The sequence below is a fragment of the Balaenoptera borealis genome (assembly GCF_965194805.1).
Source record: "Balaenoptera borealis genome assembly, chromosome: 20".
Lineage (NCBI taxonomy): Eukaryota > Metazoa > Chordata > Mammalia > Artiodactyla > Balaenopteridae > Balaenoptera > Balaenoptera borealis.
In genome coordinates, this window is record NC_138879.1 from 23794701 (window position 1) to 23816628 (window position 21928).

At 59.2% G+C, this 21928-nt stretch overlaps 2 protein-coding genes across 17 annotated transcripts in view; both read right to left on the bottom strand.

Moving 5' to 3' along the window:
* Nucleotides 1–6187, bottom strand: part of CACNA1G (calcium voltage-gated channel subunit alpha1 G) — a 63604-nt gene extending 57417 nt beyond the window's left edge. For 7 of the 12 annotated variants that reach the window (XM_082372535.1, XM_082372534.1, XM_082372537.1 and 4 more), the window contains exon 1: nucleotides 5180–6186. In XM_082372535.1, coding sequence (XP_082228661.1) covers nucleotides 5180–5421 — 242 coding nt within the window. In that variant the 5' untranslated portion in view covers nucleotides 5422–6186. Of the gene's footprint in view, nucleotides 1–5179 lie in introns of all 12 variants that reach the window. The other 5 variants (XM_082372531.1, XM_082372533.1, XM_082372532.1 and 2 more) reach the window with 2 other exon arrangements.
* Nucleotides 6188–10900: 4713 nt separating this feature from the next.
* Nucleotides 10901–19223, bottom strand: SPATA20 (spermatogenesis associated 20). 5 transcript variants are annotated; one of them, XM_082370996.1, is made up of 17 exons: nucleotides 19108–19221; nucleotides 18283–18401; nucleotides 17973–18152; nucleotides 17796–17860; nucleotides 17458–17612; nucleotides 17236–17379; nucleotides 16935–17136; nucleotides 16428–16558; nucleotides 16232–16336; nucleotides 15934–16008; nucleotides 15623–15832; nucleotides 15349–15541; nucleotides 14848–15016; nucleotides 14355–14566; nucleotides 12338–12537; nucleotides 11433–11513; nucleotides 10901–11262 (listed from the first exon to the last, which is right to left on the bottom strand). In XM_082370996.1, the coding sequence occupies exons 2-17, from the start codon at nucleotides 18357–18359 to the stop codon at nucleotides 11092–11094; spliced, it is 2370 nt and encodes a 789-aa protein (XP_082227122.1). In that variant the 5' UTR covers nucleotides 18360–18401; nucleotides 19108–19221; the 3' UTR covers nucleotides 10901–11091. The 5 variants fall into 5 exon arrangements, with proteins under 5 accessions (XP_082227122.1, XP_082227125.1, XP_082227121.1 ...); XM_082370999.1 differs by having other exon boundaries at nucleotides 18283–18323; nucleotides 19108–19215; XM_082370995.1 differs by lacking the exon at nucleotides 18283–18401 and having other exon boundaries at nucleotides 19108–19223.
* Nucleotides 19224–21928: the final 2705 nt, after the last annotated feature.

Genomic DNA, 21928 nt, shown 5'->3' on the forward strand with positions numbered 1-21928 from the left:
GGGCACTCTGTTACACCCAAGCCCCTACAGAGCTTAGAGTAGTGCCTGGCATGTAGCAGATGCTCAATACATGGGAAGAGTGAATGAATGAATGAATGAGTCAATCAGTCAATCAACCTCCCTGCCTAGAAGCCAGATGTATCTCCCCATTCATGTTTTCCTCCCTTGTTTGCTTCAATAGTGATGAACTGATGATGAGTGGGGGTGGGGGGAGAAGTGACACCATAAAGGAGCTGTCCCTCTTTCTGTCCCCACCTTACACATGCTCACGCTGAGGCTTCTTATAGCCAGAGTCTGCCTCCAAATAACCCCACCTCCAGCTCTTAACCACAGAAACCCCTTCTCAAGAGCCTTCTTGGCAATTCACCTTACTCCCAGGTACATCCTGCCCCTCTCACCTCTCCCCTTTCCCTATAGGTAAACATACATGGACAGGGAAAACACCAAGGCACAGGCAAATTTGGGACAATCTGAATTAAGGAATAATTAATGAGGGTGGGGGGTCTTTTACCCTTCTCAGGGTAGGGCTCATTTTCTTGGGAATATGGCCGTATGTCACTGTGCCATGTTCCTCTGTTGCCATAACAACAGGAGGATGTGTCACCAGGTGGTGTGGATTTGTTGCCATGGTAATTAAAGGGACCCCCCCTCACATATGAACTCCCCTTACCCAGGCTGCTGTCTTGTCCTCACGCAGGGAAGGGTAAGTGGGGAGACCCACAGGTTATCAGGTTGGGGGGAACCATGTGACAAATCCCCATGGCAACCAAGGGAATGGGGGACATTGGTTGCCATAGTGACTATGAGACCTGTGCAGTCACATGTCTACTGTTGCTATGGTGACTGTCCGGGCTGGAGTGGATCCCAAAGGGGGAGGTGGGTAGGAGAAGTGAGGATCTTTCGTCTCCCCACAGCCCACCATCAAAAGCAGAGAAAAAAGGAAATGGCAGGGTGAGGAACCCCACTTCCATCCCTCCTCCTCTTCTCCCTCCAGGAGAGAGAACTAGAGCATGTTATCTGACAACTTAGTCCTCTCTGTGGGGCTTTATCTAGAGCCCTTGCCTAGTTGGGCAGCTATAAGGGAGAGGAAGGTAGAATGAGGAGGGAGGAGGGCTGGACCACCTCCAGGGGCACGGGGGCTCAGGGCAGAGCATGACTGAGAAGGGAAGCAGGCCCCCAAGCTGTCCCATTCTCTGCTAGGAGCCTGCTAATCTGCGACCTAGGAGCACTGAAGAGGTAAAGGGCCTGGACCCAGGAATCCTGGCCTCCTACTACTCGTTGGGAAGGTGGGGTGCTTGCCTCATTCACCCCCGGAGAGGCTGGTGTCTATGGGATTCAGCATTCCCCAGAGTGGGGTGAGATCTAGGGGCTCAGGAGGGGGCTCCTGCTAGGGAGGCTGAAAAGGGGATTCCCCCAGCCGAGCCCCCCCTGACTCCCACAAGCCTGTTTCCCGGTGGTCTGCCCGCCGACCGCTCCAGAGTGTGGGTGTGTGGGGAGGGAGGTTTCCAGCTGAACTGAAAACTGCAGCCCGAAGAAAGGCAGCCAGCCCCACCCAGAGACAGAGACGAGAGACACAGAGACACAAGAGAGCTGGCCCGCTGGAATCTTTGGGAGGGGAAATAGGCCAGAAAGCTGATTCAAACGTCTGTGACTCTCTGTGTGTATGTGTGTGTGTATGTCTGCGTGTGTGAGTGTGTGTGTGTGTATGTCTGCGTGTGTGAGCAGTTGTGTCTGTCGCCATCCTGGCTGAGGCAGGCAGGGCGGGGTGAGAGCTGGGGCGGGAGCAGGCAAGGGGTGAAGGGGGGCTGTGTGGTGGGGGTAATCCCAGGAATGGCTCCAACTGGCACTCTCCATGATGGGGAGTCCCCTGACAGTTCCGTGGAGCAGAGTGTGTATGTGGCCGAGAAGGAAGGTGGGCCTGGACAGAAAGAGTGCCAGGAGGTGTTCTGGCCCCCTCAGCCCAGTTCAGTGCTGCAGCCCCAGCCCTTCTCCCCAGAACTCCCTCTGGAGAGCCTTGGGTTTGAAAATGAGAGGAGGGAATTGGTGAGGAGACAGGAAGAACACCCCCCTTCCATTTCCTCTGAGGACCAAAATGGAGATTTCTCCCTAGGTAAGAGAGACAGGGGAACTTGGGACACTGGGACAGTGGCGAGGAAAGCTCCAGAGATGCCTGGTGCCCCCTCCCCTCCAGACGCACACACTCTCAGACACACACAGTGATCACACACTCACACTCACTTCTGGAAGCCATTAGGGCTCCTGCTGTTCAGGCCTCCCCCTTCTCCTCCCCCAACTCCTGGCAGGCTCCCTTCTCCCCCTCTGGCCCCCTTCCCACTCCCCCTCTCGGCATCCCAAATGCCAGCCTGTGATTTCCAAATGAGAAAAAGCTGTGCTGGGCTCTGAGCTTGGAGAAACTCCTACACAAACTTCCAGATGTGACACAACAGCCGGGGAGGGAATGCTCAGGATCCCCTTCCCGGGAGGGGAAGCGCACTCCCTCACACTTGCAGAAACACATACTGGAAAGTCCAACACACTCTCTCCCCTATAGCCTGGGAGGAGGGGGGCCTTTCTGACTCTGACCGTGAACCCCCAGTCTCCCCAGTACCACTTCCGAGACCCTCCTTCCTTTTGCTGCCATCCCTCCCTCCCCAACACACACACACACACTCACACACTCACTTACACACCACTTCCCACCTGGGTCTAGATCTCCTCTCTAGGAAACCTGGTTTCTTAAAGAGGCTAAGAGAGGAAGGGGCTGAGAAACATGCCAAGAAGAGCCTAACTAGCTTCAGTTAGTTGAGAGGAGGTGTCCTTATGTCCCTCAGGCCCAGAGGTGCAGCCAAGGGAAGCCTCGCAGATACCAAAAAGAGAGAGGGAAAGACTGAGGCCCAAAAGTCAGTCCAGAACCCCTCCAGCAGTGAAAAACATAGGTTTCCCTTGATACATGGGTGTGATGAGAGTGGTGAGGGCACATCTCAGGCAGCCCCGTTACCAAGAAATTGTTCTCCACCCATCCTCAGCCAATCCAGGCTTAGCGGGCTGTCCAGACCGAGCGATGCTAATGCCCCTCACCCCAGACTCCCACCACCCTAGCGGGAAGCCTGCTCCCCCCTCCCAAGATGAGCACTGGGCCTCCACCTCTCTTCCATCATTCCAGCCCTCTCCAACTGCCCCCTCCCAGAACACCTCAAGGAAGGAATCTGACCCCAGACCATCCACTAGCACCTGAAGATAGGGCAGGTGGGGATATGCTAGCCAAGAGGTCTGTGTTGTTTTGGAGGGAAAAGGGAGAGAAGATTTCTCTACACACAGTCCCCCACCACCACACACACACACCCCCAGGGGGCTCCTGAGAAGGAGGGGACAGGTCTGGTGCTTTTTTACATTCATGGAGAAGGTGGGTGATTAGCTGCAGAGAGGAGGGATGCCCTGAGCCTGTTCTTTTCAGAGACATTTGTTCCCCATCTCTACCCCTGAGAAAGTGGCCTGGGGTTGCCGGGGGTTGGGGGGGGGCGGAGTGGGCAAGATGTGCCAGCTCAGCAGGTCCACACACCTTGGAGGCAGCCCTCTATTTCTGCAGCTCAGAGAGAAAGGAAGGGCGGGGGATGGAGAGAGCGTGCGACCAGGGGAGCTTCCTAAAGACCCACAGGGTGTAGAGGATGGGGGTTGGGGGGGACCCAAGCTCACATCCCTGCTTTGCGCACTAGAGGCAGCAGAGCTGCAGAGAGTGAGGGCGGTGCCAAGCTCCCCCCCTTCCCCAAAGCAGAGTCCCGGTTGGGCTCTTAGGGGTTACAAGGGAGACCCGACGTCTCCCACCCTGAGTCCAAAAGAGCCTCTGAGCTGGGAGGAAAGTGCCAGGAGAAGCTGTCAAGACCAGGGATGGCAGCGTACCCCCCCTTCCCTTCCGGCAGTGGCGGGACCTAACGCAGCCTGGAGCTAGGCATTAGTCAAGCAGTGCTTTGTGCTAGGGGCCAAGGGGGAGAGGCCGTGGGGATTAGGGGGCTGGGGTCTCCCATGCAATTCATGACGGGGCAGAGGATAGAGGGCAGTGCTAAATCTATCCCCCTGGGATGTGGGGCTTGCATTCCACAAACCTATCCAAGGAGTACACATGGGGTGGTGGACCCGAGTCTTCCCCAGTGAACCAGCTCAGAGTCTCACTGTCCCCCCAGTAGTTTCTTGGAAGGCTGCGGTCTCCCATACCTGCTCTGCAATCAGGCGGGAGCACTCCCATAGAAAAGGGATGGATAACTTGGACCGGTTTAATCCCATCCCCCGCTTGCCAAAGCTCTTACCACAGTCTTTCCCTCCACAAGAAAATATCTGGCACAAAACTCCCCAACCCAACCTTAAGCACCCCGCATTGAATAAAGAACTGGGGAAAAGGGAGGCACTCTGAGCATTGGGCTCCTACTGAAAGGGTCTCTACCCCGGCTCTGGGGGCAGACGGCTTTCCTCCATCACATCTTTTTCTCATTCTGCACTCCTGACATCAGCCGCCGCCGGAATCTCCTTATTGTGCCTCCAACCCGCGGGGTGGGGGTGGGGGGGTTAGGACCTGGTCCCCGCCCCCCAACATCTCCCTCAGGGGCAGTAAAAACGTCAGCCTCAAGGACCAGGTCGGGGCGGGTGCCGGTGGGGTGGGGTGGGGGAATCAGACCCTAGAATCCACCGCAAACTTTGGAGCTGGGGCAGGAGGGAAACCCAGGAGATTGCGGTCCCCCCCCTCCCCCGTCCCCGCAGCTTCCTCCCCACCCCACCCCCCAAGCTCGGAAACCAAACCCAGCTCGCTAACCGGCGGCGGGCGGAATAGAGCTCCCAGGCTCCCGAAGCTCCCCACATCTGGAGGATGACGACCCTCCCCTGCCCACATCTGGAGAGCATCCAGCTGCACACCAGTAGGGCACGTCTCCTCTCTTTTCCTGGCCTGGATCCCAACCCCCCAAGGAGGACTAAGGTGTGGGTACCGAGGTGGGGCTCGCCTGGGGTATCAGCCAAACCTACTCCCGTCTCCGCTCCTACTCTGAAGCCCCCTTCCCTCCTTTGCAGCCCCCCTCTCATCTGCCCACCTTCCGGGCTCACTTCTCCGACTCACCTGGCTTTTGGTCCCCTCAGGCGGCGCGGCCCGCCCCCCTGCGGCCCCCCAGCCCGGCGGTCGTGCCCCGGAGGATATGGGTTACAGACCGTGCGGAGACACCAGCTCCGCGGGCGGCTGTCCTGGCTCAAGTAGAAGAAAACCACCGGGGCCAGTGCAGGGTATGGCAGCCCCTCCGCCTCGGAGTCCGCGCTGCCCGGGTCCTTTTCCGCCGACCCCGGCCCCGGCCGGCCCCCGGCCCCCGACAGGTCGTTGAGCCGCATGAAGCTCCGGGGCTGTCCTGACTCCTCGGCGCCCGCTCCATCCTCCTCCTCGTCCATCCTCTGGCCAGCTGGGGCCCCGGGTGGTTTCGAGAGGGGCAAGGGGCGCCCCTCAGAGAAGGTGTCCTCACGCAACCGGGGGGCCCCGGCGGGGGCGCATCTGGGGAGCTCTAGGGCGCAGGCTGAGCCCCCGGGGGGGCCAGTTCAGCCCAGCTCCCCCTGCCCGCAGGGGCATGCTGCCCGCGGGGCGCCGGGTCGCAGGGAAGCCCCGCCCGGCGCGAGTCCCGCTTCCCCAGGGCTTCTGGGCCCCCCCGGGCCAGCCGGCCGGCTCCCCCTCACTTTGTTCCGGCTTCTTCGCTTCGCGCCCAGGCTCCGGTCGCCAGATTCGGCACTACCTTCGGCGAAGCGGCCCCAAAAGGGGGAGAGAGAAGGGGGGTGGAGGGTGGGGGGGGGCCGGAGAGGGGCGCCCCCTCTTCCCGCGGCGCAGCTGGAGCAGGATCTAAGGGGTCAGCATCGTCCCGGCTCCGCGCCAGCGGCGGCGGGGGAGGGGAGGAGGAATCTCTTTGGGGGTGGGTTTGGAGGGGGTTGGGGGAGGCTCCTTTCTCCACCCGGCGGCGGGCTCACGGTCCAGGAGGGGCGGGGAGGTGGTAGGGGGCCGTCCCGGGCGGGGGTGGAGGCGGAGATGCCGCCGCCGCAGCCGCCGCGGTGGGTGCCGCTGCCGTAGCTGTCGCCGGCACCACTGCCTCCTCCTCCGGCCGAGACGCGGAGCGAGCAAGCGAAAGCGGCGGCGAGGAGCCCGGCGCACACCACAGCTGGATCCCTCACTCCAACTTCAAGCCTCGGCCCCGCCTCTCCCCAGCCAGCCTCGCAGCCAATCGCCGCGCGCCGCCGGCCCCGAGCCGCACTCCCATTGGCCGGCTGCCGTGGCAGTGCGGGCGGGGGCGCCGAGGAGAGAGCCACAGCTGGAATCCGGTTCCCACCCCAAAGCCCGGGACCGCCCCTCTCCCCTCCCCTTGGCACTGGTGTCCGCTCCCGAAGACTGGAGCCAATTAGACGGCTACCCAGACCGAACCCACTTTCTTATTGGCCAGTGGGGGCTCTGGGACTCCTCTGGAGGAAGCCCCAGGGAATCAGAGTATTTGGCGCGGGGTCCCGGGATAGCGCCGCCGGCCCCCGGGCATCCTTTGTCCAAGACCCCAGAATTGGACCGCAGCCGGAGGGCGGGGCTCAGCTCTGGGCGGGCCTGGTGCAGAAGGAAGGCAGACAGCCCGGTGTGAGGGGTGTGACCAGGGTCCCAGAGCGAAATCCTGGGTCTCTACCGGATTAATATCCCACCCTGGAGTTGAGCCTGGGAGCGGGACTGAGGAAGGGGCGAGCGGAGCGGGAACTCCCGGGGGTAGGGCTTCAGGCTGGAGGAGGCTGGTCTTATGAAAACGGGCGGAGCCCAGGGAAGGCTGAGGCAGTCAAGGTCTGGGCGTGGCCTCCACCAACCTCTTGAGCTTGTTGTTCCTCCTCCCAGGTCCATTTCTGCGACTTTGACCCTAATCTCCTAACCCTAACCCTCTGACCCTGATCTCATGTTGACACTCCTGAGCTTCAGGAGAGGGCTTCGTGCTTGAACACATGGCCCCAGGCAGGTCACGCGGGACCCAGAGCCCGGATCTCCAAGAGCAGCTGCGGAGCAGAGGGATGTTCCTGCGAAGGGACCTGCCAGGGTCTCGAGTGTGTGGGAGGAGGTAGAAGCATAGATCTGGGCTTTACCGACTCTTAACCTGCAAAGTTTCACCAAGCCCCCACTCCGTGCCTCAGTTTCTCATTCCCGAGTTCCAAAATGGCTTATGCGGAGGCTGTCCGCAGGACAGGAGATTGGCGGGGCTACTCTCCTTGCACATCTCCACCCTACCAGGAGCTGGTCCTCGATGGTCTGCTGCTACCCACGCGCGCGCGCGCACGTGTACCCCGGCCCTCCTCCCGCCTCTCTTTCCTGAGTCCCCCGGCTCTCTCTGCCCCAGCTCCCTCTTGCCGCCAGCTCTACCCCTAAAGGCTGTGGGTACCCGGGAGCGGAGTTCTGGGCGCTGGGGTGAAGTGGGGCGGGGAGGGCATCGAGGATTAAGACGTCGGGAAGCGCTTCCCCACCTCTGCGGGAGGTAGACACAGCGGAACCAAGCAAGTCAGTTAGTTCCCTCTCCTGAGACTTCGCGGCCGCTTACGCCACTGAGGAGAGGCAGAGGGATGGACCGGATGACCTCCTACACCCGCCATCCCCCCACCCCCACCCCCGACTCCCTGGCGTTTTTCGCTCTCCTAGGGCTGCGCCACCCACGGCTCCCGCCGAGTGGGGTGCGTGTCTCAGCTCCCTCCCGGGCGGGTTGCGGGGAGTGCAGTAGGGAGGGCAGAGCGGCTGCTGCCTCCCAGGTTGCCCTTTCGCCGAATCCGGCGCCGAGTTGTGCAAATGAGGCCGGGCTCATTTGCATTTCATGCTAATAAGCAGTTCCCTTAAGTGCCTTTCTCTCCTGGCGGGAGTCTCTGCCCTCATTCCGCGTGTGCCCGCGCCAGTCTTGAACTCTCAGTGGTCTTCTGGGAGAGGGGCCTATTTATGGTTTGCCCTCGTGTCTGACACCTTCCCTCTCGCTGGTCCGCAGTCTGCCTAGTGGCCTGCCCTTCCCAGACAGGATCAAGAGGCCCCACAGCTGGCACCATAGGTAGTGACTCTAATCATTCCCTCTTAACAGAGGGGAAAATGAGGCCAGAGAGGCTTGCCCAGCCCAATGGTCAGGTTTCCTGATGGTCAGCAGGCCCCACACCTTCATCCACCATCCAGACCACCCCCTAACCCCCATCTCTGGGCTGAACTCAATTCTAGAACATATGCAAAAAGGGGGGCAGATACATGCACCATCTGGGCAAATCATCCCAGTGCTCGGGGCCACCTAAGGCCTGTGCAGGACACCAGGAGATTCTGATATCCCTGTCAGAGATGCTCACTGTTGGCCTGAGTGGAGGAGGTTAGGAGGGAGACAGGACCCAGGAAGAAGGCAAAGGAAGCCATGAAACCATCTTTAACTCCCACCCTCCAAGCCTCAGCTCTGACATCACCTCCTCAGGGCGGCCTTCTTTGAGCAAGTATCACAGTGCCTACTAAGCGCCAAGGTTCTGAGGACACAGTTCTGGATCAGACCAGAGTCCATAACCTCAGAGCACTTGGCCCAGCCCAGGCTTATGTCTGTATTTGTAGGAAATGGTTCTCTTCCCCTCTAGGCTCTACTGAGGTTCCCTGAGGGCAGGGGCTATTTCCATTTTGCTCACCAGTTTGGCACATAGTAGGTGCTTAATAAATCTCTGTTAGATGAATAAATAACCTCAGGCAGACAGGGGGAATGGGAGGGATAAGAAATTCCTTTCTTTGGGTCGCAGCTGGTCTAAGAGTTGTCTAAGATCTCCTCTGATTTTAGGGGAGAACACCCATATAGGTCCTGCTCCACCAGCCCCTCCAGCCCGCTCCCATTTACACGTCCCTCACAGCCAGTATGGCTCCCTCAGGAACTAAGAGAATCTTCCCATAGGTGATGCTCTCTGCTCAGCAATGATACACTGTCCTATTTAGTCAACTCACAGCCTTGGGAGTTGGTGGCTGGGTGGGAGCTGGGAGTTGGGTGGTATTTTTAGATAAGGAAACTGAGGCTCCAGGAGGTGATGAAATTACTTAAGTGACTGCCCAAACTATGAGGCCCTGTCTCCAACGGCCCTGGCCCACAGCTCCTCCAGGACAGTCCTACCAGCAGAACAAGGAGCATACCAGCAGAACAAGAGGGACCAGCAAAGGAGAGAAGAGGCTGAAGACTTAAAACCCCACATCTGAGCATGACTTATGCTCAGCCCTGCCCTCTTTAGAAAATGCAAGCACTCCCAAGAGAACTAACCCTTTAAGGCCCTAACTCCTTCCTCTGAACCCGTTTACTAAATCCCATTGTCAGGCACATGCCTGATACCAGGGGATGGAAAAGAGGAGACACAGAGCAGAAGGAAGTCGGGATGGAGGGGCAGAAAACACCAAATGCACCCTCCTTCACAGCTGGACCTCCTGGGGGAAGAGGAAGCCTTAGTGGTCTTTACTGCACGCTGAAGACCCCAGAAAGAATGAGATATGTTGAACGGTTTCAGGCCAGGCTTGTACCCTCTCTGAGCCTTGAACATCTATCCATATGAGGCCAAAGGTACCTGCCTTGCCACCTCATTCATGAGGGTCAATGGGACGACTGGGGCAAGAGGACTCTGCAAACTGCCTAGACCTTTCCAAAGCCAGGGCTGGGGCTGCCAAAAAGGCTACCTGTGCTTCTCCATGCTCCACCCTCCCTCCTTACTGCCCCCCAGATCAGGCTCTGCTTGCCCAGCCCCCAGACTTCCTGGCCAGGCTGAGCAGGGTCCAGCCAGAAAGGGGATAGCTGACCTTGTTGGCTGGAGCCCTAATCCTCCCCAGATGGGCCGGTGGCTTGCACCAAGGGCCCAGCTGCCCAGACCTGGGTCCCGTTGACCGTATGTGGCTATGATTGACAGTGTGCAGGGGGTGGCTGTGGTCCTGAGCAGACCTTGGAGTGATTCAGTCCAGTCTCCCAGCTCCTTCCAGCCCCGCTCCTCCCCACTGCTGCTGTCCCCACAAGCAGTTGTCCCATTCAGATCTCATCTCTAGCGGCCTCTTCTGGCTCTCTCTACTGCTTGGCTCTGGGGCTACAAGGGTGCCTTGGCTCATCAGACCCCCAAAGGGCCCAGGGTTGGGGGGCAGCCCCATTATCCTACACTTGCCCTTCCCAAAGCATGCTTCCCAGTCCCCTCCCCCTGGTGAAAACTAGATGGGGTTTCCAGGGCCTATGAAGATGTTGGGTGCCAAGGATGGGGCTTGTGAGCATCTCCCAACACTGAGGGAACAGGAGGAGATCACAGGAAGGCCGAGGCTTTCCCTACAGCAGGAAGGACTCAGGTTTGGAGAAGGACTTCCAACCCAACAGATGCTCCAAATGAAAGAAACCTCTTTCCCTGGACTTAAGTGAGGGCAGGGGGATGGACCATATGACCTCCTGCAGGAAGGCTGGGAGCTGGACAGATACCCTAAAAGAAATGTCCTTGGTCCTGATAAGAGCAGCTCCCATAATGGACCAGAACATATGCAAATTCCATGAAAAATAAAAGCTTATATGAAGCATCCCCCTGCCTCTTCCCCAGCTTAAAATTGGAGGAGACCATAGGAAGGGAGGGCAGGCCCCTTTCTTAACCCTTCCTGAGGGCAAGGATTGGCCTTTCCCCTCCTGTGCAAGTACACACCCCCACCACTGGTGGTCATTACTGGTCCCCTGACCTCAGCTTCACTCAGGTTGCCATGTCCATAGAGCGGGGCAGAGTCAGCCTGGTGACCTTTGAAGGTGAAAGAGGAATCCAAGGAGGCAGAGGGGGCAGCTAGGGGCTCCCAGAAAAGGGGCTCTGGGCTGCTGGCTCCCATGCTGGAGCCCGAGGCCCCTCTCTTATAAGCAAGGCTGAGGCCCTGAGGTTCCCGCAGGACGCTGTTAGGTTTATTCCAGGGTAAGTGGGTGCCCATGGTGGGTCAGCGAGGATGGCCGAGGTCACCTGGTGACAGTGTGCTCAAGGGTGGCCGCAGGTTCTGCAGGGCCCTGCAGGGCCTGAGTCTCTGGCCGGCTGGGAAGCTCCACCTTCTGCCCCAGCCCGAGGTGGGGGAGGCAGTCACTGATGTAGCAGTTTCCGTAGTTCACAGGGCTCGGTGATGGGCATCGAGCAGGCCTGGTTCTCACACACGTAGGCAGTGGCCTGGTCTTCTAGCCGTCGCAGGGTACTCAGGAAAGGCAGCTGGCGGGATAGGAAGCTCGAGGGGTCCCCATCAGCCAGAATCAGCACCTGGGAGAGTGGCAGAGAGGGTCACCTGGGGGCACTGGGACACCGGCAGGGCCCACTAGTGGGTGTCTTCTCCCCAGGCTTTCAAAGGAGCCGGAGATACTGGGGAGCTGAGGAGGGGAGGGGGCCCTGGCAGGGGAGGCAGAGGGTGGGGCCAGGCTCACAGACCAAACCTTGTTAGGGATGTAGATGGAGTGGACACACTGCAACAGAGCCTTGGTGTCCTTGGCCTGGGGGTCTCCACAGATCACGATCTGGCCAGAACAGAAAGGTAACTCCAGTGACAGGTGCAGAGGGGCTGGACCCAGACCTACCAGGGCTCCCCCATCCTCCTGCCAGCCACCCTATATGCCTAAGAAGAAATGGGGACTCAGCTCAGCATCCCCCAGACCAGCTGCCAGGAGGCCGCATCGGATTCACTGCTCAGCAGGTGAGAACACGTACACACACACACACACACACACACACACACACACAGAGGCAGAGATATATAGGCAAACATGCAAATATAAGCAGGCAAACCTGAACACGGGGCATACACACAGAGACCAGTAATCACGTACTAGTGAACACTCACACCAGCACACACTCAGAAAGGCAGGCACAGTCACATACCTCCCTCCAGAGTCATACACATCCAGAGGCACACGCACAGCAACAACACACAGGGACTTACACACAGACAAGCATATACCTGCACACACTATACCGCTGACCCAACTATACCGACACACAGAGGCACACAGAGAAGCACAGAAGCACACAGAAGCCTCAGAGAAACACTTCAGCAACCACAGGGACCCATATTTAACCCCTTCCTCTGAGAGCCCCAGTCACAGGCGCTCACACAGGCACCTGCCCGTGCCGGAGGCCTGCTTCAGACACACACTCACACAGACCCCTCCACCTGCACAGAGCAGCCTTACAGACATTCCCTCGGAGGTACCTCTACACACACTCACACAAGGCCACACTTTCATGGACCTGAGCTCTGGGGACAGCCCCAGGAACTCCACTCCATGTCTCTATTGCAGCCCCGGCTCCCCTCCCACCCAGGGTCCCTGCCCAAGTGCCCCACCTGCTTGAGGGTCTGCTGGTGGGCTGAGAGGGCGCGGATCATCTCAGGCAACGCCACGGGGACACGGCGCATGCGCTCAGAGAAGGCGGTCAACAGGCACACACACTTGTCCATCCAGTCCTTGTGGCCTGTGAAGCCGTGCAGCCGAAGCAGGTTATGGGCCGACGTGGAGTTGGCGCTGGGCTCTGCACCATCCTGGTCTGCAGGGTGCATGGGGGGCAAGGGCTGAGAGGGAGGGTCATTGGGTCCCAGGACCCTGCTCCAGGACTGTGGCCAGGGCAGCTGGAGGGATGGGGTGGAGGAGTCCCTGCCCGCCGGCTCCTGCCCCAGGTCTGAGAGTGTAATGCTGACCCCAGCAGTTACTGACCCTTTGCGCACTCACACGCATCCTCAACTCCACCTGCCCCAGGCTGAGCTGTTGGTCCCCAGGCTCCCCGATCTCCCTGCTGATACCTCCATCCAGCGACCCAGCTACCCCTCCCTCCGTCTCCCTCACCTCCCACTTCTAATCCATCGTGAATCTGCAGGGTCTGTGGCCAGAATAGATCCAACCTGACCACTTGTCCCATCTCGTACTTCTACCTTGTCTGGGCCTTTGCTGACCCTTGCCTGGACTAACGCCACTAACGGCTTCCTACCTGGCCGCCCTGTTTCCCCTGCCCCCATTCCCTTCTCCACCGTCGGTCCGAGTAACATTCTTAAACCTAAACCACAGGAAATCATAACCCACTCAAAACTCACCAGAGCCTTCCACTCCTTGCCACACCTACAAGACCCTGCAGGGATCCAGCCCCACCTGGGCATCCTCCCCTCACACACTGACCTCTGCCTGCCCTGTCCTCCAGGGCACAGGCTGCCCACTCAGAGCCTCTCACAGGCTGTTCCCTCCACCTGAAATCCCTCTCCTGCTCCTCCAGGATCACACGGCCCCATCTTGCCCTCTAGCCCTTGGTTGAATGACTCCCCGGCTGAGTTGGGCCCCACCGTTGTTCTCTCAGAGCCCTTTCAGTCATTCAGCTAACGTTTATTGAGCACCTAATTATGTACCAGGCCTGCTCTAGATCCTGGGGATAAAGCAGTGACAACATCCTGCCTCCAAGACACTTACATCTGAGTGGGGGGAGAGACCATTAACAGACCAGAGGCATCAAGTGATGCTAAATGTCACTGAGAAAAGTCAGGAACAGGGTACATGGTGGGCAGCTCCTACTTCTCCATGGCACTCACAATTTTAACTAAGTATTTGTGTGTGTGTGTTTGCTTTAAATATTACTGTCTGTTAGTTGTCTCCCTTACTGAACAGTAAGCTTTATGAGGGTAGGGATGAAGCTGGCCTTGTTCAATCTATCTAGGCGTGCCACTTACTGCCACTAAGCATGCTCACAGAAGAGCTACATTAATCTTCATGTCAACCACGTAAGGGAATGCCAACATTAGCTCCATTTTACATATTAAGAATCTGAGGGGACTTCCCTGGTGGCGCAGTGGTTAAGAATCCGCCTGCCAATGCAGGAGACACAGGTTTGAGCCCTGGTCCGGGAAGATCCCACATGCCGCGAAGCAACTAAGCCCATGTGCCACAACTACTGAGCCTGTGCTCTAGAGCCCGCGAGCCACAACTACTGAAGCTCGCGCGCCTAGAGCCCATGCTCCGCAGCAAGAGAAGCCACGGCAATGAGAAGCCCGTGCACCGCAACAACGAGCAGCCCCTGCTCGCCCCAACTAGAGAAAGCCCGCACGCAGCAACGAAGACCCAACGCAACCAAAAATAAATAAATAAATTAATTAATTAATTTAATTGATTCGTTAAAAAAAAAAAAAAGAATCTGAGGCTCTGCAATGCAACAAGACCAGCCCAATGTCACTCGGTTAATGAGTGGTAAAGATGTGAGCCCAGGAGGGCCTGGCCCCTGCCCATGCTGGCGCTTCACCACCACACTGCACTTACGCCTCCCCCAGGGAAAACCAAGCCCCGGTTGGGTCCAGGACCCCAGGCCAGCTCCACATCCTCACTGACCGTCCTTCAGACGCAGGGGCAGGCCAGCCCCCAGCTCAGCCTCACTGCAGAAGTAGCCGCCACCCCGGGAGTCCCAGAAGAGCCTGTCCTGCGTGTCCTGCAGCCGCAGAGCCCACTCGAGCCACGCGCTCTCCTGTGAAGCCTCGTACAAGTCCAGCAGGCCCCGCACCACAAAGGCGTAGTCCTCCAGGAAGCCCCAGCAGGGCGGGTTGCTGGGGGGACAGGCATTGGGGAGGAGACAGGACAGGGAGAGAGGAGCTTTCACAGAGGAGGCCCTTTTCACGTGCTTTTGTTTATCCCTCAAAATCTAGCTCTTGGGTAGGTCCCATTAGCCCATTTCCCAGATGAGCAAATGGTCCCAGGGAAGTTAAGAGCTCATAGTGGGCAGAAAGCAGAGCCAGGACTAGTTGCCCACTCAGAGAGGAGAAGAGGGGCAGAGAGAAGCATGGGATGCCCAAGGAGGCAAGCCTTCCCGGACTGCCCGGCCCCCCACCTGTGCTCCACGGTCCCCCCAGAGCCTGCATAGCAGGTCCGCATTAGGCGGCCACTGGCCACGTCAAACATGTGCCGCTTCAGGAACTTGGCACCACTGATGGCGTAGTTGATCAGCCTCTCCTGGCCCAGGACAGCCCCGGTCACGGCAAAGCCAGATACCATCAGTCCTGGAGGTAGGAGACACGAGTGGTTGTGACGCCAGTCAGGGCCCTCCCGGTATGTCCATCCCAGCCCCCCAAGCTCTGACACCTCCCTGGAGCAATAGGGTAAGCGGGTAAGAGTTTGAGCTCCAGCGCCAGGCAGAGCTGGGCTCCTTTCCCTGTGTGTGACCTCGGGTGGATTACCGTAACTCTCTAGGCCTCAGTTTGCTCATTTGTAAATTAAGGACAATGAACCTGATAAAGGAAGAATTACTATTTAGCAGGTGCCTATCATACATAAGGGCCCTTATGAAGGGTAATTCTATAAACGGATCAGGCCTCAGAAACAGCCACCCCACCGTTCCAGGCCGCCAACATCTTGCTGTCCAGGTGCGGCTTCGGCCGATGTTTCCGGGCCTGGAAAAGCTTCTCGAGGCCTGAGTTGAGTAAGGTCCGTACGGCCTCCACTTCCAGGCCAAAGCGGGCAGCAGTCAGCTCCAGTGAATACCGGACGGTCAGCACGTTCTGGCCCTGCAGCTCCCCCTTTGGGTCCTGAAGAAAACAGCCCTTGTCCGAGGGAGTCCACTTGCCTGTCTGGCTTCAGGACCCCTCCCGTGACCCAGCAGTCCTCACCTGACTGGGGCTGATGCTGCCGGCCTCCGTGAGCCCATAGTGCTTCATGAGGAGCTGGCCCGAGGTCAGAGGCTCGGTGGCGCCCAGCACGGGCTCGGGGAGGAGCTGCTGGACCTCTTTGACTGTCCACACGTAGAAGGCACCCTCTTTGGGCCGCATGCCCCGCTCCGGGGGCGAGTCCGCGTCCTCTGCACTGTAGAAGCCTCCAGACTGTGGGGAGGGGAGAGTTGGCTGGCCCCAGCCTTCAGGGCAGCCAGTGGAGGCCCCGAGCCCTCCCGCAGCCAGACCCGCCTGCCTTAGTGGACACACACCCGGTGACTCAGGTTCCGAGCCACGTACTGCAGGATGCCTTTGGCAACTTCGGAGTAGAACTCGTCACCAGAGATCTGAGTGGGAAGGAAGGAGGCTGTAAGCAGAGAAAGCTAGGTACAAGGGGCAGTCAGCGTTCTCCCAGGAAGGTAGGGAGGGAAGCTGGGTAGTGGACATATGAGAGAGAATTAGGGGTGAGGTTAAGGGAGAGCCACAAGTCACCAGGAAAGCCCTGCAAAGAGGCAGCCAGGCATAGGTGGACAGACTGGGTCTCTGCTCTGGGCTGGGATCAGGGGTCACCTGGAAGGCCTGTGAAAAGGCCACCGTGAGCTGTGCCTGGTCATACAGCATCTTCTCAAAGTGGGGGACGTGCCACTGGCGGTCCGTGGAGTAGCGGTGGAAGCCCTGTGCCAGGAGGAACGTGGGGCTGGAGGCCGATCCCAGCTGCTGCCCACACCCCGCTGCCCTCTCCAGGGAATGCCTATCCCCCCCTCACCTGCCCCACATGGTCTCGGATGCCCCCGTTGGCCATCATCTTCAGGGTGTGCAAGGCCATCTGCTGGGCCCGAGAGCCATCCTGAGTTAGCCGATGGCTGAGCCAGTAGGAGAACAGGAAGCTCAAGATCACTGCAGACACCGAGAGCACGCGGGTGAGAGACCGGGGAGGACAAACAGGCCGAGATCTGGGTGATCAGGACTTTGGCCAGGCTGGGGTTAGGGGTTCACTCAACAGGCAGTCTCTCTGGACAGGCTGAGGGTCAGGAGGTCAACCCACAGGACAGGTGATCGTTACCTAGGTCAGCGTTGGAGGGTCCCTGCTAAGACCAGAAGTCAGGGCTTCGCTAGATAGCTACTGACAGACAGGCTGGGGCTCAGATGGTCACTGGCCAGACAGGAGAGTGGGAAGTTAATAAGCAAGACGAGAGTCAGGAGATCACTTACTAGGGTAGGCTTCAGAAGGCCAGGCCGGGGCTGGAGCGGTCACGGGGCGGGGGGCACTGACCTGGCGTGGGGAACTTGGGGGCCTCGGCGAAGCCGCCATATTCCTCATCATAGCCCTCGTCCAGTTGCTGGAAGCAGCGGCTGTTCATGGTGGCAGCAGAGGGTGGCAGCTGGCGGTCACCCATGCTGATCTCCGACCGGGCCAGCAGAGCTGTGGTGACACGCTGGCTGTTTTCCAGCAGAGTACTCTTGTTCTGTTTCCACTATGGGCGGCAGGGGCAGACCTGGAGGTCAGCACAGGGTGGGGGCCCTTGTTCCCTCACCCTTGACCCCCGGCCCCCCACTCCCCAGCGCACACCCACCTGCTCCCGAATCCTCATCAACACTGTGCGGAAGCCAACTCGGGTCAAGCCATCCTCAGGGGGGAAATAGGTGCCCCCCACAAAGGGCTGTAGGTTGGGAGTCAACCACACACTCATGGGCCAGCCCCCACCACTGCTGGTGGCCTGGCGGAGAGAGGGCCAAGGTGAGGGGAGCGGCCCCACGTGCACGGGCAACCACTCCTCCCCGGGAAGACCACTCACCTGCACAAAGGTCATATACACTTTGTCCACATCGGGCCGCTCTTCCCGGTCAACCTTCACGCTGACAAAGTCCTCATTGAGCAGGCGGCCAATCTCCTCGTTCTGGAAGGACTCCTCCTCCATCATGTGGCACCAGTGGCAGGTGGAATACCCCACTGGAATGGGGTCACGGGGCCAGGGGGGACCAGTGACTGGTCAGAGGGGGGCCAGCCAAAGGGTCGCAGCTGAGCCAGAGAGGCCCTGGCCTGTAGTTTCCTGGGAGGCCCCCAGGCCCAGGGAACCCTTCCCTTACCCACCACCACTCCCCTCGCCCAGCCCAGGGAAGGTGGGTGCAGTACCTGAAAGGAAAATTGGCTTGTCTTCTTTCCTGGCCTTGTCGAAGGCTTCCTGCCCCCAGGGGTACCTAGGCCCGGCAGGGTGGGGCATCACTCACTAGCCCGGGCGGGGGTGGGCAGTGGGGGGTAGGAGGGGTGAGGGTCCAGCTGCCCCGAGAGGGCATCAGGAGAGGGACTCACCAGTCCACAGGGTTGTAGGCATGTTGCAGAAGGTACGGTGACTTCTCACTGATCAGGCGGTTGGGGACTTTCTGGGGTGTGGGCTGAGAGCAGTTAGTCCGGCTCCCCTTCCCTCCAGCCGGCATGGGCACTGAACTACTGACCGTCACGCTTCGGTCCTTGTCCCGGGAGGAGCTACCCCTGTCGTGGGCAGGCGGGTCAGGCGAGGAGTGTCCACCGCCTCCCCCTACACCGACCCCAGAGGCCCACCTGACCCCACCCTGCCCTCTGGCACCCCTTCTGGAACACCCCCGTTCCCAGCCCAACCCACCTTTCTGAACCACGGGGGAGACCGTGGCCTTTGCGCTCCCCCTTGTGTTTTTGGGGGGGTGAAGAAAGGTGGCTCATTGGGGGCCCCCTGCCAGGTTAGTCTCCCCCAACCTCTCAGACCTGGCGGTGGGAAGGGTGATGACTGTGAGGTCAGGGCGAGTCACAGTGGGTGGAATGGTCCTTCAGGCTCCATTCTCTTCCTCTCACCGGGCCCCACCCCAGGGTGGCTGGGCTGGAGGTATCCCTCTGGCATGCCTGCCTGGGTGTGATCTGGGCAGGGAGGCTGCCGGCTGCTGGGTTTGGGACTGGGCCAGGTGAGGGGCAATGAGAAGAAACTCGGCATCAGGGACTCCCTCATTCAACATCCACCCACTGGGCACTTCTGGGGGGCGAGGTTCTGTGCCAGACACCCCATGACCCCCAAAGAATCAGAAACTGGCCCTCATCTCAGGGGGCTCCGTCTGGGACAGTGGCACCGAAGGCAGGCCTAAGTAATGACAGGCCCCTGCAGCATTAAGGACTGTGACAGGCCAGCCCAGGGTGCTTCTGGACAAGGACCCTTGGCCCAGCATTGGGGTTCAAGGAGGGCTTCCAGGAGGTGGTGTCAGAACAGAATCCCTGGGGCAAGCTAGCCCTGCAGCTGGAGGGGAGGAAGGGAGGAGGGGGTTACTGTCTGGGCCAGGTCTAGGGAGCGGACTCGGGGAGGTAGGCACGGGGTCGGGGGTGGGGAGGTGGCCGGGCAGGCACAGGGGACCAGCGCCGGGAAGACTGGCCCCGGGGCCCCGCTGGCGCAGGGCGCCAGAGCGGCCCCCTTGCCCGCGCGTACCTGCGGCTCGCGGCGAGGCCCGGCGCGGCGCGGGTCAGCAAGAGGCCGCGGCACCGCCAGGCCCGCGCGCCCTGCATGGCTGCTGGCGGCCGACGGCCCGGACGCCGCGGACAGGAAGGGAGGGCGGGAGGGAGGCTGCGAGGGGCGGGCCCGGGCACCCGACAAGCCGCGGTGCATCTTCGCGGGGACCGCAGGCCACGCGGCTGGTCTCCGAGCGCCGCCCGGTGGTCGACCGAGGGACTGCAGACCGGATAGCCCGGACTTGGGAGGACACGGGTCTGTGCACAAAACTGGGCCGACTAGGCTGGATCTAGACCCGCTGTGGGGGTTAACCCTCTTGAGAAGAAGATGGAGGGCTGTGAGGATGCCAGGGCCGTGGAAAGCTCTGAGCCTCCTGTCATTTTATCCAACCCTTGCCCGTTTTACAAATAAGAAATGAGGCGAGAGGCAAAGGTGTGGCTTGTCCAGACCCTCCAAGCCAGGAGCTTTGCCTTTGCTCTGCCCACCCCCCACTCCCCAGGGCCTCAAGGTCCTGCTCAAACCCCACCCCCTCCAGGAAGCCTTCCCTGAATAATAATAATGAGCCAACTTTATGTCCTATCAGGTACTTTACACACGTCTCATTTGCTACATTCAGTCAACGTTTATTGAGTGCCCGTCGCCTAGCAGGCACTCTGTTAAGTACAACGGTGGGCAGAGGGGGACCAGGCTCCTGCTCTTGTGTTGCTCGCAGTCTGATGAGGGAGGCAGAAGTCAATCAGACAACCAGACAAATGAATGTACAACCACCCACTGTGAGAAGTGCCATGACTAGGTATCACAAGGAAACTGGTCTGGTTTCCTCGTCTGTGGGAGAGACGAGGGGGGAAGGCCTCCCTAAGGAAATCACATTTGTGTAGCAGCCTTCGAAGAACAAGAGGATGGATTCCGGAGAGAGCGTGGGGGAAATGCTGGGGAAGCAAGAGGCACAGATGTGCAAAGGCCCTGTGGCATAGCAGTGAGTCAGGGCTGAGGAACTGCAGAAGCCAGCATGGCTTCAGGGCAGAGAGCACAGGGAAGAGAGATGGTAGGTGAGGTCGTGAGGCTGCGGAGGAGGAAGGCAGGGGCCAGGTCTTGAACTGTGAGCGGGAGTTTGGTTACTGATGAAAGCAGAAGAAAACTGTGGAAGGGCTTTAGGCAGGGGAGTGACCCTGCATTTTGGAAAGGTCCCTCCAGTTTCCTGGTGGAGAATGGACTGGAAAGAGACAAGAGTGAAGCAGAGGGGTTCGGAGGCCATAGCAGGACCCAGGGGAGAGCTCTGGGAGGTCTGCACCAGGCAGAGGTGGAGATGGAGACAGGGGGTGGACTTGAGGTCAGCGGAAGAGGAAACATCCTCAGGATTGTCTATAAGGGAGAGGGGGGTGTCAAGAGTGAAGTTCAGAGTGGGGCTGGTGCTGAATGGGGGGGGGCATTTGCTGAGGAGGGGGCACAGGGAGAGACTCAGATCATGGGTTCATGAGGTCCATTTGGACGGTTGGTTTGAGACGTCCTTGAGATGTACGTGTGGAGATGACAAGGCTCTGGAATGCAGAGGAGGGGTTGGTGGGAGAGAGGAATCAGAGTGGCTGCTCAGTGCAGACAGTGTGGGATCACCCAGGCTGACTGCAGCGAGAGGAGAGGCACAGGCTCGGGCCCGGGCTTGAGGAACTCAGAAGTGCACCTGTGAAAGACACAGAGGGTCACGGGAAAACCAGGAGAGGGTGTTGTCCCAGAGGCAAAGGGACAGAGAGTTGCAAGGAGGGAGGGTCAGACTCTAGAGAAGCCAACTGGGATGGGACAGAAAAAGGTCCACTAGCTTCAGCAACATGGAGGCCATTGGTGGACTTGGCAGATGAGTTCCAGGAGGTAATGCTGACAGTAGAAGCTGATTGGAGTGGGGGGGGGGGGGGGGAAGAAAGGGAACATAGAGAGGAGGGGCACTTGATGCGAGGGGAAAGATGGAAAGACACTCTCAGGCTGGATGAGATTAATTATGGCAAATATCACAGGGAAGGATTCAGTGAGAGAAGGCATCTGATGATGTGGAGGAGAGAGACCTCTGAGAAGCTGGGATAGTGGAGTGATGGAAGGGTTGGCAGGCGGGAGAGGCTGGTGTGTGTGCTCCCTGGACGGAATGAGGTTAAGATCAGAGAACAGGAAGCCTGGCTTTAATGTGGAGGAATTTAGGATGATGACGAGCCCCAGAGTGTGACCAGGGGTGAGAGCAGCTGAGACGTCAAGGGGTGGCGAGGTCATCTTCTTGGATAATGAAATCACATAAGATTGAGCAACATCTGGGTGAGAAGACCATGAGCCACGGCACGGGAAGAATGAGGTAGAGCGCAGCCCCAGGCGGGAGGAGGCAGGACACCAGGTGGCTCCAGTCTCCAAGGAGGGAGGGGTCTTCCAGGAGAAAGATGGTCCAGAGCAAAATGGGGAGCCAGACTACCAACCTCCTCTTGGTGGGAAGCAAAACAGCACCCCTTGGGAGTCCTTAGGGAAGCGGTGTCCACAGGGAGAGCCAGTTTAGAAGAGGAGGACCCAGGCTGAGGAGGGGCGAAAGGTGGGTCAGTGACCAAGAAGGATGGAGATCTCCCGTGTCGGTGCAGAAGATGGATGGGTCTGGGTACTGCCTGGCAAAACCAGGAATGAGGGGTATTGCAGGTTCATTCCTCATGGTTAGTCTCTGAACAGGGTGGATCCTGTGCTGAATGGACACTGGCCTGGGAGGAGCCACACAGCAACCTCATAAGGAAGGAACTCTTGTTCCCATTTGACAAGTAAGGAAATGGAGGCACAGTCA

Excerpts from the sequence above, each read along its gene's own strand:
- SPATA20 (XM_082370995.1), bottom strand. The coding sequence starts at position 19,184 with ATGCAGGGCGCGCGGGCCTGGCGGTGCCGCGGCCTCTTGCTGACCCGC. Across the intron at positions 17,137-17,235 it reads TGATGAGGATTCGGGAGCAG|TGGAAACAGAACAAGAGTAC; the intron begins GTGGGTGTGCGC and ends TGCCGCCCATAG. Across the intron at positions 11,263-11,432 it reads CCATCTACATCCCTAACAAG|GTGCTGATTCTGGCTGATGG; the intron begins GTTTGGTCTGTG and ends CCACTCTCCCAG.